This window comes from Polyergus mexicanus, unplaced genomic scaffold, assembly GCF_030449975.1.
Source record: "Polyergus mexicanus isolate NDT 795.1 unplaced genomic scaffold, iyPolMexi1.0 SCAF_3, whole genome shotgun sequence".
Classification (NCBI taxonomy): Eukaryota; Metazoa; Arthropoda; class Insecta; order Hymenoptera; family Formicidae; genus Polyergus; species Polyergus mexicanus.
The window spans coordinates 1464088-1482461 of NW_027223323.1; the positions used below are offsets into that span (position 1 = coordinate 1464088).

Sequence of the window (18374 nt, forward strand, 5' to 3'; positions counted from 1 at the left end):
TTTCCTCCATTACAGAAATCCTGGAGGAAGAATTCAACTGATACGCGTCTAAGCCAGGGATCCTAGAAACTGGGTGACCGGCCAAAGGATCGATTAGAAACAGTACCTCTTTTTGCTCAACAAAAAGGATCAAGAAATCTTATCATACTTGCAGTCCAGTTGAAGAAAAAGAACCAGAGAAAAAGGAAAAACAAAGGAAGAGGTAGAAGAAAGAGAAAGAAAGAGAGAGAGAGAGAGAGAGAGAGAGAGAGAGAGAGAGAGAGAGAGAGAGAGAAAGAAACGGAAAGTGGAAGAAGTCATAGCACTTAAATGTAGGTAGAGGATACGTAGAGATGTCGAGCACAAACAGTAAGATGAAATTCCAAGCAAGACGCTCTAAAATCTCGTGATTGATGTCAGCGCCTGACTGAGGAGATAAGGCTATTACAGAAGATCGACCGTGATGGAGGGGAAAACGAATGCTTCATTTGTTAGGTCAATTTTCCGGAACCTCTTGCTGACCTCTCGCGAGCATCGAGCTTCGAACGAGCCACCCGAAGAGGGTGGAAGAGAAGCGGATGCTAGTAACATCATCAATGTGATCTCCGCAACCGTGCAGGAGGGAAAGATGGCGGATCTTCTGGGTGACGCTCTTTCGAATAACAATAGCGCCGTTGTCGACGGCAGCATCGAATCGAGCTGGTTCGACAACTCCACGACTGACGCCGTCTCGACCTTGTCGGACTCCACCTCTACCTTCTTCGCAGAATCTTCGTCGTCGTACTCCACCCCGAGCGTGGACAACTATACCGGCAGCGTGTCCGATCTCTTCGTCTTTGACGACTTAAACGATTACATCAACCGGCTCAACTATAGCGTCTTCGTGAACCTGACGGCCTACTACGGCGACGGCTACGGCGCCGGGCTGAACCTCAGCAGTGTGAACTGTACGTCGTCGATAGTCGCCGGGAACGCTGTCAGGCCGGGGGACGAGTGCGGTGCGATTGCCGGTGTCGACGAAAAGTCGAATAGCTGGTGGGCCCTGATACTCGTGATCGTGCCGTGTTTAACGCTCTTTGGTAACGTGCTTGTCATCTTGGCGGTAGTGAAGGAGCGGGCTTTGCAGACCGTCACCAACTACTTCATCGTCAGTTTAGCGGTCGCCGATCTCCTAGTGGCTGTTCTCGTTATGCCGTTCGCGGTCTACGTATTGGTAAGTCGAGACATTTTTTTTTTTTTGCAAACCTTACATTTAATCACACAAAAAGACGATTTCCTTCTAATCAAACGTGTGCTTGTACTTATTTCGAAGCACATATCGTATTTCTCGAAAAATTTCCTCAAAGGGATAATTTAGTTTAGATACATAACGCATTAAGCAAATATTTGCAATGTTAATTGCTAAATATGGTAGTAGCTATAAAATGTTGCTTCTATTAATAGTGCTTGATTATTTAACTGTATAAATACAAATTATATAGTTTCATAGATATGCAATTCACACAGCATATAATTTATTTATTTGTTTATCTGGCGTAGTTATCGAAAAAATGCTTTTTAGAGCGGAAAAGCTTTTTATATCTTCTACGATTAATTATAAAACGTTCTAATAAAATCTAACGATTTAAATATTCTGTATCGACATTAATTAATAGAATTAATATTTTTAATTATAGATTGTTGTATGAATGTGTAAATAAGCAGAAAGCTCTTCGAGGGTGGAGCCTCGTATCGATCGCGAGTTTAGCTGCTAATTAAACGCTATCGTTACATATCGTTTGCATGTGCTCAATTACCGCCCTCACCTTCAAAGTAAACAAAAAACTAAATTGAGAAGTTCTCAATTTAGTCTCACTCTTTTCCTCAAATATTTTCATCTCGTTAATACATGTATCGGCTATTAAAAACCGGTATTTTTTTTGTTAATTAAAAAAAAAATAAACCTTCACGCAAAAATCGAAATGTCAACTCGATGTCTACAAGAATAAAAACTGAGACCGATCTGGTACAAGAATACATCAAATTTTTACCTCATAATATATTGTGATATATCTACAATATTAACCAAGCCAATTGCTTTTTCAATGGAAATGCTTCGAGAGATTTCTAAACGGGCATAGTAATTATTCATAGAACGTTTAGAACAAACGGGATTGTTGTGTTAAGGCAGTTCGATTCAACGCGATAGTTGAAGTACACGCACGTGAATGAAAATAGAATTAGTCAATTAAAGCCATATCGAATAATTCTGTGGATGAATGCCACTGGCGCGGATCCACCTATTGTAGAAATAAACATGTTAGCTAATACAAACGTTTTCAAATTCGCCTATATCGCAATCGTTAAAAACATTCAGCATTGCACAGTTAGTGCGTTTTGCTCAAAGAAGATCTCGAACACTAAACATTGGCTTTTTAAAGTTCTTATATTATTGTACATAAGCAAATTATCTATGCCTGTAAAAAATACTATGCAATATCTACAATTAATCTAAATAAATTTATATAAATAAATTGCTAATTGATTATAACTGATCGATGTGACAATATTATCAATGTTTCGATTGTATACGGGAGCGAAAAATTGCTATTATTAAAATATTACGATTTTAATAAATTAGTAACAAAGGTTAAAGAGAAACGCGAATACACACTTAGAATAGAAAATACATTATCGTGTGCATCTAAAGAACATAATGTATCAATTTAAAAATATTTCAAGGACTGTGCATTGTATGTGGGATGCATTGTAAGGTAAAATAAAAGTCATATAAGAAACTGAGACATTATCGATTACATAATGTCGTTTGGTGATAATGCATGACGCGACAAAATAAGAGATTATATATAATGATCTAGGTGTTGAGTATACATGAGCTATATAACGTCGCGAACCACCCGCATTGAATGTTAGTTTATCCAAAGGACTTCCATACAGTCGTCGATTTAATCGCCGATTAAATACACGCTTCATGCTACGACGAAAGCGTTAGAATAGCTACAATTATAAAGATGTTATTGAAGCTAAATATTATTCGGACGTGTCTATAAAGAGTCCAAAATAATTTTCATTGATTTTGTAGAATATATGTTGTAGAAATAAATAGATTTTTAATTAGAAAGTAAAGGCTTTTAAGAATGTAATAATGAAAATAAAATTAGAAAAAAGGCAAATAAAATCTAGCGTGGTAGGTGAAGCGCGTATTTTATTATAATTCCCAAGTTTTTTTTTAATCATATATTTAAGCAAATGTTTTGGTCTCTTTTTCGGATCATTCTTAACGCAAATTTAAAAGCATCAATAATGAAATGGCGTACAAATATATTATAAAATAAAAGAAGTATCAATCAAACAAATACAACATAAAATAAACATAAAATAAATGCATCAAAATATTGTCAAATGTTTGTATGCGTTGTTTCATCGACTCTTCTTAATTTTATAATATATTTATAAATAATTTTTTATTGATGCTTTCAAATTTGTGATGAAGATGAGCCAAAGAAGAGATTGAAACACTAAATATGTAATTAAAAGAATTTAATATAAGTTCTTTTCATCACATTATTAAATAATAAAATATATGCTTCACCGCGCTGGCTCTTGTCTTTTTTTCTAATTTTATTTTTATATAGATTTTTAAACGTAATTTTTTTAATTATTCTTTTGATATTACAATAATTAGGTAAATAAATTAATATGTCCAAAAAAAGAAAATATAATATAAATAAAGATTAAAAAAAAACGGAATTATGTATGTATGTGATATCGAAATAATTATACAAATATAAATATATAGTTTAACATAACTGATATGTATTATATAAAAACAATATAATAATAAATTGTATTTTTAGCACTGTGTTGGAGTTTTAGAATTCGAAGAAGAAACACATGATTTAAAATTGCGCTGGACTTTTGTTTCCATCGTTAGCAGGCCGTTTGCTTATCCCGGCACGTTCCACGTAAATTATATCGCAGCGTCCACACGTGATCTTATTTTAAAATCGTCAACGGTACCAAAAGAGTCAGATGATGTATTTCGTTCCTGATGCGCGTTGGATTTTACAATTGCGACAGCATTGAAGCAGAACGGCTACGAATCGCAAAAAATCACGGCTGCAATTTTTCTAAAAATGCAATTCCAATATGGTCCTATAAGTCCATAGCTGGTTCAAACTGATCAATCACGATTTTGATAGATGGAACGGGATATAAAAGTACGATTGGTCAATTAGGGTTGCGTATGTAATCCCAAACGTGCGAACACCCGTCAATGCAGTTTTCTGCACATCCGCATACGTCCCAGATTTTCTGTAGCATACAACTTTATCACGATCGTTTATGCAATTTGTTTTCTTTTAGCTCGTCGGAAAATATTTCTAAAAATTATCTAGTAATTACAATCAAAAGATTTTAGAGAAGTGTCTTACTAAACCCTTCTAATTATTCGAATAAAATAGAATTTACTAAAACTTTAATTATAAAAAAAGATGTACATATATAATATATATCAATACATATATATATATATATATATATATATATATATATATAGTATACACCTTGAATTGTTGGGGATAGTTTATTCATTCTAATAGACATTTATCTTGTTAAAGAGATAATATACAATTTTCATACGCGTATTAAGAAAGTTCAGTTTATTGGATTTTATCTCATATTAATTTTAAGCAAATAGTTTAGTGTTTCGGGATTAAGTTAATACCAACTTTAACTACAATTTTCGCGTTAATACGAGCGCTCATATAATAACTGTACGCTATATTCCGAGAAAGTTTGTGACTATAATCAATAAGTTTCTAATCGTCAGCGGAGAGATGAGTTCGCTCCGCGATTGTACGACTTTCCGCTAACTCTGCAACGAATGGAGATGAAGATGGGTGTTTTAATTATACCTTAAATAATTCTATCTACCGCTCGTATCCTTGGAATCTCACGGTATCAGCTGGAGAGCGACCAACATCGCTCCAGATCATATCGGTATGATAAAATCCAGGTGCATCTACGTTCTAAGTGCAAACACGACAAACGTGCCGAGATCATCCTTCGGCCGCTTAAACGATCGTTCTGGAGTTTCGCATTAAACGATTTACTATAGCGGTGCGTGTTGTTGTGTGTGTGTGTGTGTGTGTGTGTGTGTATATATGTGTGTGTGTCGCAACGAAAGTGTCGCCATTGGGTTAGAGCACTTTACGCTCTCTTTGCAGTGTACTTGATGTGGCAGTGTCATCCTCCCTTTAACAACGAGTGAAAAATGGCTACTCTCTCTCTCTCTCTTTCTCTCTGCGCGTTTACATCGCGAATTCCTTCCACTATGCTATTTCTCGACGAAATTTCGCAAGCTCTCGATAACAAAGTCGCAAGTTGCAACGAAAGCTACCATTTTCAACAATCTTGCTATACCTTTCGATAAAAAATATGTGGTGAACGAAATTTGATATCTCTAATTTAAAAGAATTACTTTGTGGAGAAAGATAGACAAACAGACAGACAAAGAGAGAGAGAGAGAGAGAGAGACAGACAGACAGACAGACAGACAGACAGAGAGCAAAAATAGATTATGTGAACTATTGATTACGTTACAGATGACTTTAAATTATTTTTATTTATTAGGAAAATTTAGCATTATTATATTTTACTAATTTATTTGGTAATAGTGTTATTTAATAAATATATACATTTTCTAAAAGTATTGAGATGTATAATCTCTTTATTATAAGAGTTTAATTATTTTTTTCTATTATATCTTATATTTTATCTTATATTTTTTCTTATCTAGTGATTACATAATTTTCTCAAAAACAGCGAAACTTAGTTTGTAATCCACTTTCCGTAATTGCAGCAAGGTTCGCTATGTCTATGATTTCCAGAAACTGATTAACGAACTTTTACAACTTTACAATTGTTAAGTCAGTAGGCCTTACTTCATTTTTTCTTCTTATCTTTTTTATCAGGTTACATTTTTTACGACTTTCGTTGTAAACCTTCATGTTCAAACCTTATGTAACGTAAAATGAAAAACAATAATGCTCGTGCGCACGTTTACATCTTGAAATCTTCCTGGAGTTTTCAGTTGACGATGCTGAAATTTGCGTCTTTCCTATTATCACAGGCCAGCTTGAATCGACAACATCCCTTTATTAATGTAAAGCTGCTCCCTGTCTTATTTTTATATCTTGCTTTCGTGCGCACGCCTGATTCGATTTTATATAGCCGCCACCGTTTTTACGATCTTCCAAATGTCATAGCAACTCTTTTGCTAGCACGTAGAAAGCAAATTGCACGGTTCCGCCAGCGATGCAAAGGAGTTGGCGTGAGCGGAAATACAGGTTCGCCACAATATCCTACTCGCAGACCGCGAAATACTGAATGCCGTGAAAATGGTATATGCGCATCGCGAATGCAAATGCACTTGGCACTTTCAAGAGACGAATACATTTATATATGTTTTAAAATTTTATTATCATGTTCAAAGGAGGAATTGCGGTTTAAATATAGTTTAAATTTTTCAAAAAAGGAAAGAGAGAGAGAGAGAGTGTGTGTGTGCCTGTAAATTTAATAAAAATTGAAGTTTTTTGTGATTTACTTCTTTTATAATTGTGTAAAGTTTTTGGTAATTTTTTCACGATTATTGCTTTTCACACGTGTTAAAGATAAAATTAACAAAAATTAATAAAAAAGTTTAGAAGGAATATATTTTTATTAAAAGCTAAAAGTAATTATATTTTTTCATGCTGTAGCAAATATTATCTCATCTCTGTTTCTTTTGCATCAACACTCCCTGATTATTTTTTTATAATAAAATTGTTACTAACAATAAAAGTTATTTCATATTTAACATTAAATTTTATATATATTTATATATACATGTAATTTATGTAATATTATTTACAACGTACAACAAAGAAAAGAAAATCCAATCGCAAAATAATGCAAATAATGTTGCATATTAACATTATGTATATTTTGCGTGCAAATATCGGCCAGGAATAATATAGCCATGACGTCATTATAATTTTGCACGCAAATATGTTTTTTTATATTCGATATTGCAAACATCATAAAAGCAGCAAAAATCAGATTTTTTGCAGCGAGAGAGAAAGTACGTAATTTTATATTTTCACCAAAATTTATGCGGCTTATGTTAGTATCCCTTCAATCTCATTCATTTACTTTTAAACATTTAGGGACACGAAATGCAAGGCTTTGTCTATTTATATCATAAATAAAACTTTCTATGTTTTTCAAACAAAATACAATTTAAAAATACCCATTTTTTTTTACAAGAAAAATTTTTCGCTGATTATAAAAACAATTCTTTATTATTTCATTAAAATTATATAATATGCTTGGTATAAATAGATTCATCAAAAGATAAAATCGGTTTAACTTTAAACATAAAATATATAAAATCAAAACTTGCAAATACACACATAATTTTCTTCGTTTGTCTTTCGGTATCTTAATATAAATAAGTTTTAGTTCTACACAAAAATAATTATTCACAAATATGTGATACAATATAACTTTATAATTTAAAAATAAAAAATAATTCGTATATTTTTAATAGTAATGTTTTTAATACAAAAATACCAGCATTACTAATGTTAATTAAAAGAATAAAGTACAAAAAATGGAGGGCAATGCTATTATTATTTCAATCTGAATAACCGCAATACTTTTTTTAGAAGCTGTAACTAGACATGTGGAACACTTTTATATTTCGAGGTCTTAAAAACTTGGAAATAGTTTTCATTATAATGAAATTCAGCTCGAAAAAAGTAAGACGCGGTAGTAAAGTCACTCCAGTAAAGTTGTAAGAAGGGATTAACTTTCGTGAGGACAAAAAAAGAGAAAGAGAGAAAGCAGAAAAGAGAGAGAAAAAGAAATAGTTATTTTGAAAACATCTTAAAACTATTTAAAAATATTAATTTCCAAAGCTAAAGTTACAGTTCTTGTTTTAGAAAGATATTTTAATAATTTTAATGGACAAAGAATAATTTTTTCATTAAGAATTTGTCGAAGATTACAATATATTCTCGAAAATAATAATTATTATTTGAGAATATTATTGTAATATCAAAACAAGCATTGAAAATATATTTTTGATTAATACAAGTCAATTTAAAATTTAATTAAATGTTATTTTTTCATTTTTTAATTCATTAGTTTAGTTTTTTATATTAAATATTTGGATAACTAATTCTTTTACTAACAATAAGACGTTGAAATAAAGTCTACTTAAAATTGCGTATGTAAATGTAGAAGATTCTCCATTCCTGACACAAGCTTAATCGCCGAAAGATTTTGTATTTTCTATTGTTTATAACACAATTATCACTGATATTTCGACATTTTTCCTAAAAAAAGTTAAATTAAAAGAAACACTGTAACTACAAGAATTTCAGAAATACAGTGTATATTCATAGAGAAATTCATTCAGTCATGGCCATTCATTTCGAAGTACTTGAGCATGCAAATTTAGCCCGTCATGTATTTCCGTACAGTGTTTCGATCACATTTGAGTGCAAGGAAAAGTAAAGAAGGAGCCTTTATATCGCGGAACAAATCGATTCGGTTTGGTAATCCAGTTACTTTACGTAGCGAGACGCGACACAAAAGGCGGCAAAAGTAATAAACCATGCATCTAACACGTTGCATTCGCATTGCGAAATTCCATTAAATTCTTTTACGTACCGGTGAAAAGAAAAACTAGATCAAGATGTGATTTGCAAGTACGATTACTTACGAAAGATCGATAGAAATTCGATACTATATTGCAACTTCATCACATTCGATTTTGTTAATGTTGCACTGTATGAGATAAAACGAAATGTGCATTTATATGATTCAAGGTAATCCTTTATATTTTCTAAAATGTCATTAACAATTTTTCTAAAAATTATGTCAAATTTTCTTAGAATGTTGCTGCAAATGATAAACTGTTATTATATTCGGATGATAATAAATTTTATTTTCAAATTATTTATTTTTTCCAATATTAATATGTCATTAACATAGTTTCTAAAAAATGTATTCAATTCTTCTATGCATGATAAGCTGCTATTATTAAAATTGACATAGAATACAAAGCAGTAAATGACAATAAAATAGCAGTTGTTTGAAATAAAAGACGAGGGAACTCCAAAAGTTTCATCGGGGTGATTCCGTTGGCATTAGTTACGATATTATCGCCTCTTGTCAATATACTGAGGGAGAGAGTGAGAAGCGCGAAGACATATCACTGAAATATGTCGATCGAGAAAGAGACTGCGGTGGAATATTGCAATTTCGTGCGTGCTTCTCGTGACGATTTGAGAAAGGAACGCGCTAGCGAGGGTGCGCTCTTCCCTATGAAGGGTTTTGTCGAGGGGTGCTGGCGTGACCGCGAGTAATTTCGAGCGGCGTTTCTCCCCTTTAGCGTCCCCTTCCCGCACAAACCGTCGGTGGCCTCAGCACCCTCGGCTGTCTCACCGAGTGGAACAGCACGACAAGGTCTATGTTAATAACACAGATCGTTTCATCGCATGCATGCTTATTATTTAGCCATGCCAACCCCGGTTTTGATTCGTGCTGGCTACACACGACCGTAACACCGTTAACATGAATATTAATGATCGCCGCACATAAGCGCGGAATGGTCACTTTTCTTCTAAAAATAGTTACTTCCGATCATGGGAGCAATGCCGGAAGAATTTCGTTCGTCCTTGACGAGGCATTTGATTGTCTCCTCCTTGTCGACTAACCTTGATACTTGCCCTCGAAAGCACGGCAATGCCTGATTCGATCCATTGATGCCGCTGAATGTTTTTTTGATGTGAAATATGTGTGATCGCACATTAAAGATTTCTCATTAGAAACCTTCACATTAGAAATCTTCTATCACATAAAAAATATGGGGGAAAAATATTTATGGAAATTATAGACATTTATTTTGTAAAATGAGTTAATTGTTTTATTGTTTACTGTTTAATAAATAGTACTAGATTTATTTGTTGCAAAAGAAAATAATAACGTCTTTCTAATGAATTGCATTACGAATTACTTAATAATAGGGCGGTAATTTTTCCTAATTTAAGCTATTAACTTATCATCTTTTCTTGCATACGTCAACAAGTTTTTTCTTTCTCTTGTTATAACTAAAGTTCTTTATGAAGGTTACTGCATAAAAGTCATTAGTTTCTTAGACAGTAAAATTGCTAATAACTTTTTTTTCTGATTCACGTGAGTACGTGATTCAAACTATGTATTGATATTGAGAAATAAGTTGATTTCAGGTTTATTAACTTTTTTGTTATAAAACTCGTGTATTGATTGAATCTTCTATTATTACTCCTGTTTTTATTGTTACGTACTATAATAAAATTATTGGCAATTACTTTTGCTTATAATTTATTCTCTTAGGGTTTGACAGAAAAAATTAGACACACATGTCAATTTTATTTTTTAATTTACGTTAAATTCCCGTATTAGAATAAAACAATATTTCTTGTACTTTTATATACAGTCATATTTTAAATAATTATATGTTTCGATGATTACTGGTAGTTTGTTTATAAGAAACACACACGTGAAAAAGAGACTATTCATGAGATTAAAAGCATTGCTATGCAATTTTTCTGCAAGATTTTTCATAATAAACTAATGTTTTTAAAATAAATTAGGTTCTTAACTCTTTGGTCGTTTTAGGAAAGATCGCGTGCGCGATTTAAAAATATCAATATAATTTATTATTCAGAGATTTGTTTAATCGGGTTTAAAAAATTTTATAAATTTACTGATCGAACAGAGATTTTGCAATCATGTCCAACCAACTGTCACTAAAGAATTAAACCATAAATCTATAAACACGATTTATTTATGTAATATTAAATACAATTCCAACTTTAATTAGAAAGTCATCTATTTGAATGGAAGAAAAAGATTTTTAATGTAATATGCTATCATATAAACGCAATAAAAGTTTAAAGAGCTAATTTGATTAAAATTACAGATAATACCGACGTAAAGTGTCATTGAGTATACACAAGCGTCAAAACGACCTTAATTAGTGGCATTCAAATAGTTTCAGGTCGTATATATTAATATCAAATAGCTTGCGTGACAGCTTCGATTAGTTACCCTTACGTGTCATCAAAGTCTCATTAATTTCATCACTTACGATGAAATAAGTTCACGAAGTAAACTTATGAAACGAGAGTTGAGAGAGAATTAAATAAACTTTCGAAAAAGTTTAAGATCTTTACTCTCTTCACGCGTAAGAGACATTATTAGACAAGAAGATAGAAACAGATTCATGCAAAAATATGAATCATACTATACATTTTAAATTAGATATCTAATATCATAATATTCTCTTTTTATTTATTTAAAGAATCTAAAATAAATAATTATCTATTATAATGTTATATTTCTTCTATTAGATTCTTATTTAAGATAAATTATTTATTCTAAAAATTAGATGAAAAAATTGATTTTACATTAACCCGTTAGTTTACTTTAACCGTACTTTAATTCACTCTTTTTTCGGTTCCCGTCTTTTGTGAGAAGAAACAAAGAATGAATTAAATTAGAGTTAAATTTGTCCGACGTCAAAGGGAAACCGCTTCTTTCATAGAACTCTCATAGTTTCAATCTGCCTCGCAGTAGTACAAGTCGACGCTTCGAGCGGCGCGCAAATAACGTCTTCTAGCGCTCGCCCTTCACGCACGGCGACGAGATAAATCACGGGCTCGTTGACGTAAGTAACAAGTCGGGTAAAGGAACGAGTAGCGTAAAATTCGTCAGTAGTTCGCGTTCGCCTCAAACAGGCGCGAGAGAAAGCCGCGTGGAAGAAAGGGTTCACGTGGCAATGTTTCGTCATAAATCATCGGGTGGTATGCGATGACGACGATAACGACGGGAGCCCTCGCACAAGCTGTGCAACGCCATCGAGCCCGTCGCGTCCGCCTCTTTCGCCCAATTTCGCCGGTTTTCGCCCGTAGTTACGTTCTCCGCAGCATCTTGCGCTCTATAATGACGGAGATACGTCCTTCCATGTCGCACGTACCCGTCATAATTTTCAACCTCTCTCGTCCTACAATCTCCATGACTTTAAACTACCCCGCTATACCATACCCTCTCGTGTTGTCAAGATGGTAATAGTTCTTCCAATGTGTTTCCTCTCTTTAGCCTTTTTACCAACTTTGAAAAAGAAATGTAACGCGTATAAATAAAATGCGATTCTGCGACTGAGAATAATTATGCAACTAAATTTGATCTCTTTACTGTTTTGTTTGAAATTTATTCCGAAAAGTCTTATTTAATTTTTCACATTTTTTGATACGTATTGTGCATTTTAATAAAAAAATAATTTTTTTTTTAAAGCTAAAAAAATTTATCATTAAGTACTTTTGATTTTTTCATTTTATCTAATTTTGAAAAATCAAAGTTGTACATAAAAAAAGATTTTTTTAATGTATCCTATCTACTAATGTATGCTAGATCTACGGCATGTAATTAGAATAGTTTAATTCCACTGAATATATTAAGCATGTCGTTGAAAATTTTAATTCTCAAAAGAAATTTATCGTGTAGACTAAAAAAGCTAATTAAACATTGATAAAATTTTTATAATAATAAATTATCATGATTATTCCCTGTCGTAAGTTTTTCGATCTATATATATCATAAACGAAACAAGAGAATATAAAAATATATATAGAAGAGAATATATAGATATATGTATAGGTATAATAGAAATATATAACTTATAATAGAAATATATAGCGTATAATAGAAAGTTATAGCTACAGACATATATAAATTTTTATTAGCTCAACCGTCGCAAGAGAAAAATATCCAAAACTACTTGTGCTTTCTTACATAGTTTTGTATTATATTTCTTTGAGTTTATTTCGGCAACCGCGTCGTCTAAAATGAAAATTCCTTCCCTTCGCAAAGTGTTAAAGTGTTTCTAAAGCGTCGAGGGGAAAAAAGCAACTATTCGTCGCGGCGTCGATCGGTGCACGCGCTCGCGCGCGCGGACACGTGGATGCACACGGGAAGCGTTGTCGCGTACATTGCATTGCCCGATGGAGTGTAACGCGATCGCCATGCGATAGCTCGTTCGAGCATGAAACTCGTGAACGTCGCGTTACCTGGTCATTGCTTTAAATGGTAGCGTAGGGCGCGTATAAACAAATATCGTTCGCTAAAATTGATCTCTTCCTGCAGTTACGAGCGATCCTCTTTACCGCTGCCGCTGCTGTTGCAGCAGCCACGGATCAGCAATTGCTCCATGTATCTATGAATGTATGTGTGTGTGTGTGTGTGTTTGCGCTTGTGTGTATATGAACGCGTTATATGCGAGGAATCGATGAATTCCGGTTATGGATGCAATTCCTGAGGCCGAGAGCGAATTTGAGACTAACTGGAATTTCGGGGCGCTTGGTAATTGGCTACGTAGAATTTTCTGATTGGCTAAGTGAGATGTAGTTACGCGCTGCGGTATACGCATTCAAACGTTGCGCAACACGATAATGGGTGGTTTTGTATAGCAATTACGAGAATGCCAACTGCACGAACTGTAGCTTCCTCTATCTACATATATATTTAGTGCAATATTGTAAACGATTCGAAATTAATTCTATCTTTACTTTATAAAAAACATAATATATACAAAAATTGTATATTAGAATTAGACTTTATCATAGATTCCATAGATATTATAGATATTACACCATAGATAGATATTAACAGAACTAAAAAAAAAAAAAATTAATTTATATATATTAACAAAATATATAATTAATATACTCAATAAAAGTTTGATAACTTAAATGTTTAAACATTTTTCGTATTACTGTTATTGAAATATTTTAAAGAAGATAAATTTCTCTCTCTCCCTCTCTCTCTCTCTCTCTCTCTCTCTCTCTCTCTCTCTCTCTCTACATGAATACGAAAGATAATTAACAATTTGTTATACTCTCTCGGTAATCTCTGTTGCTCCTTCAGTGTATATGGCGGGACTATACTAATCACTCACAATCAGATGCACAAAGCCGGTCTATATGAATCTCTTAATTTCCTGCCGACGAGTGTAATTGTTCCTAGCGATAACAAGCGTAATTTTGACGTAGAATCAGATGAGCTTCATCCGGTTAAGACACCTAGACTACCTAGCTTTCAACCCTCAGATTCTTATTGTTCTGTCACTATGTAAAGGCTGATGAAGGGGATATACAAACCCTTCAGAATTTTACTCCTAATTGGTTCGACACACCCTTTTGTTAGTTATATTTATTACACTAATTAATATTCTATAATCTATTAATGTCAGCTGTATTAATTATTTATTTTTATTTTAATTGAAGCTTTCTAATGCATATTCTTTATAAAAGGCATTAAAGTATTGTTATTATTTTTAATTCCACGTACATGCTTAATCTCCTTTAATACTTTTTTAATTTTAGTACTTACAGTCGAGGGAAAATTTTCTAATTGTGAAATATTTCATATATTAACATAAATTATTGTTTTAAATTAAGAGAACCTTGACGTTTATCTGTACACGCTAATCTTTTTTTACTACAAATAAGTAAACTACATGAAATGCATAATTAAAATTTGTATTTTACAAGCGATATTCTAGGTGAAGGATTGGCCTACGATAAAGTGTCATGGTTAGATCCCTTATTTATTTATGTCACCTTTGCGATCCTTATAAGACGCATACTGCGCATTCATCCTCCTCGCTTTCCGCTCAATGCACCATCGAAGACTCATGCTATAGCGGGCAAACTAAAAGCATTTGCCTCGGTCGATGGCATGCGAGCGTAAATTTCGCATTTGCACTCAAATAGTAAGTGTTAGTCGTCCATCACTTTCGCAAAATACATTTCTAGAATCTCCATCAAACTTTCTTGATATTTTCGATAGAAGTTTAAACATCTTATAATTATTAATTCAACAAAATACGCTTTAAATATATATGTTTCTTAGATCGCTAAGAAATTTATACGTTACAATAAATTATAGAAATTATTAATAAAACTTTAAAAGTTAATAAATTGTTTGTTACATTGAAATAAAATATTTTTTATATAAATCAAAATAAAATTAATTAAATATTATTTATATCACATTTATATAAATGTGTAAATATAAATTGAAAAAGATTTTTAAAAACTGATTTATTATAAATTATATAAAAATTTCTCTTTGATAAAGATTTTTTTAAATATGTTATAATTATTTTTGCATATACTTTAAAATAATTATATTACTTTAAATATAATTATTTTTATTCACATTTAAAATATTTTCATGTATATATTGTATATTTCCTTACGTACATTAACGCCAATGTTTACGATGATACTTCACGAATTATTAAATTTTAAAATACATGAGAATGGTATATTCTTCTATATACATATATAAATATTTAATATCTACTTACATATTCGATACTAATATTTGATGCTAACTTATCAAGTGTGCTATAAGAGAGACGCGGATATACTGCAGAGTGCAATGCAGGTATACATTAGTCAAGTTCACGAAGCCGAATGGAATGCATTCCGGAAAATAAAATCCCTGGCAATGCGGCGCAATGCAGCAAGCATTTCACATATATCGATGAAGACTGATAGGAGAAAATAACAGAGTTACAGATCAGAATTAGTTATAGATTTAAATAAGTGATTTTTATTGTGCGAAAATTTATTAATTTGCTAATAAATCATGTAAAATTGTAAGAATGAAATTGGTAATAAATATTGATTATTGATTTTTTCTTATCTAACACGACTAATGAATTATATTATTATAATTTATTTATATTATATATATATATATATATATATATATATAATTTATTTTAATTAGGAATTTAAGAAAATCTTTTTTTTTATAATATTTACATATTTATATTATATACAGAATATGTCTAAAATGAATAGAGCAAAAAATCTTCAAAATTTTAACATTATATCTACAAAAATGTAAGATTTACTATTAAATCACACTATTATTTTGCACATATTTAAAAAAATGTACAAATATAAAAATTTATATTTTTACGAACTAAAATGGTGTTGATAATCGTGCTATTAATTTGCTTGTGATTGTAGTCTTAATGAATTTATTTCACCTAGTTTTTAAATTAGTTTATTTTTGATTACCGATCCTTTAGATATAATAGATTCGTTAGACCTTAGATTTACTGGACACACAACTACAAATATAACAAAATATGGAAACGTATATATAAATGCATGTTTAACTTATTCCATTTGACATTCCGATCCTTTAATAAACGTCCCTAAAATGCGATATATTCACGCAAAATTGATTGTCATTTTCCTCCATTTAGTTTCAATGTTGCGGCCTCTAAATATAAATTAATGGTATGACAAGAATTTCGTAATGGCGAACAAGAATGTTGGACGCAATATTCGCGCATCAACCGTTTATTCGGTTATCAAAATTATTGAACTATAGTTTAATTAATCGATCGAGCACGCATATTTGCGTGTAAAACTGTGTATGTTATCCGTGACGAAGCGGACAATAAATAATTTTTTTTTAATAATTTAAGATCGAGATTTTTTTTAAGCTATTTGAATATTGGCGACCGCAAAATCTGTTATCAAAATGACATTTTTTATAGATTTAATTAAGTCAAAAGTTCAAATACCGTTGTTTCTACGGTATTTGAACTTTCGACTTAATCAAATCAACGTTGAGCGTTTGATAAAAATAGATTAAAATTTTCAATTAATTTGAAAAAATAATTTTTTTTTATCTTAGTAGCACATTTACGAATATTTAAATCTTATTTCTATTTCCTCTCTTATTTTATAAACATTAATTCAGAATATACGTATCGTTTATTATAAAAAAAAAATAAATTTTAACAAATGTAACAAATATACGAGTACATTTAATAAATATGTTGCTTTTTCTTGTAACATATTTATTAAATGTATTTGTATATTTGTTACACGATATATGCTTGTGTTTATAGAAAAAAAATATAAGGTAAACTTATTATATATAAATTTTTTAAAAAATATCTTTCTTATTTGATTTAGTTATCTATCTACTTTTGAAATTTTGTTACGTGATATGTTTGTACAATCTCTTGTGTAATCTTTTATAATGGTTATATAATGTCATTACGTGGAATTGGATTGTAAGTTATACTTTGTTGCAACTGCGTTTCTGTATTTCCGCTGGCCTTGTTCTATTGCACTTTTGCACTTTGTTTCGCCCTGCCAGTATTCATACATATACACGCATATGCTCAAAATATATCGTAGATTGCACATTTCATAATTATAGATTCTTTATAAAATCTAAAGTCGCATTTTTCTTAACAAACGTTTGATGTTAAAAGCTGTTCTTATTTATTTTCTAAGACTTCTTAGTTTTTAACATTAAATACCTAAACAATTAACCTGATAATTAAAAGATTGCAATTGAAAAAATTGTTTGAGATTAATAAAAAATATAAGATTCCAAATTCACTTGTACTTATTGTATTTACTATTATTTAAAATTATTATTTAATTATCAACTATTATTTAATTATCAATGTTTTGACATGAAAATAAATTGTTTCTAAGTCAATTAAAATTTTGTTTCTGAATGAAGAAAGTATAATCGAAAAATAATTGATAATTTTTTACACTTTATATTGCTTAATTTATCGATATTTTTTCATTTAAATTTCTTTAATGTTTTTCTTGAAGATGAGCAAACAGTTACTTGATATTGCTTAGAATTGGTAGAGTGCTACTTTTTTTAAAGATTTAGCTTAACCTTTTGTTCGTTGGATAACTTAAAATAATTTTGATTAATGTAAAAAATAAAAAAACTTTCCAGAATAATTTCATATTGTTTCAAATCAGTTTTTTGTAAAATATTTATGTAATTAAAAAAACGAATTTTGGTTAAACAAAAAATACACATCGTAAATAACGGAAATATATCATACAGTCATATTTTATTCAAATAGGATAAAAATATACTTGAACACTTGTAAAGATATAATTTTTTTAAATAAATAAGAGCCCTCATCGCTTTATCAACCCGGTTTAGCATAAAGTAGGATTGCGTAAATCCATTTTTTTAGAAAATTTATTTTATATATTTTAAATTAAATTTTATACACTGTATATTTGTATTGTATGACACACAAAATACATTCAATGACATTGTCGACGTTTAATAAATCTAATTTACTATTAATTAACATTATATTTGTATTATTACATTACATTATTAATTAACATTATTTACATTATTTTTATGTTACAATTTACATTTTTATTTTACATTATTAATTAACGGCAATGCATCATGGGCAATAAACGCAAAGCACATAT

At 30.9% G+C, this 18374-nt stretch overlaps 1 protein-coding gene across 2 annotated transcripts in view; it reads left to right on the forward strand.

Moving 5' to 3' along the window:
- Positions 1 to 245: 245 nt before the first annotated feature.
- The window catches only part of Dop2r (dopamine D2-like receptor), a 180050-nt gene continuing 161921 nt past the window's right edge, over positions 246 to 18374 (forward strand). For both annotated transcript variants that reach the window (XM_070316705.1, XM_070316706.1), the window contains exon 1: positions 246 to 1192. In XM_070316705.1, coding sequence (XP_070172806.1) covers positions 443 to 1192 — 750 coding nt within the window. In that variant the 5' untranslated portion in view covers positions 246 to 442. The remainder of the gene's footprint in view (positions 1193 to 18374) is intronic.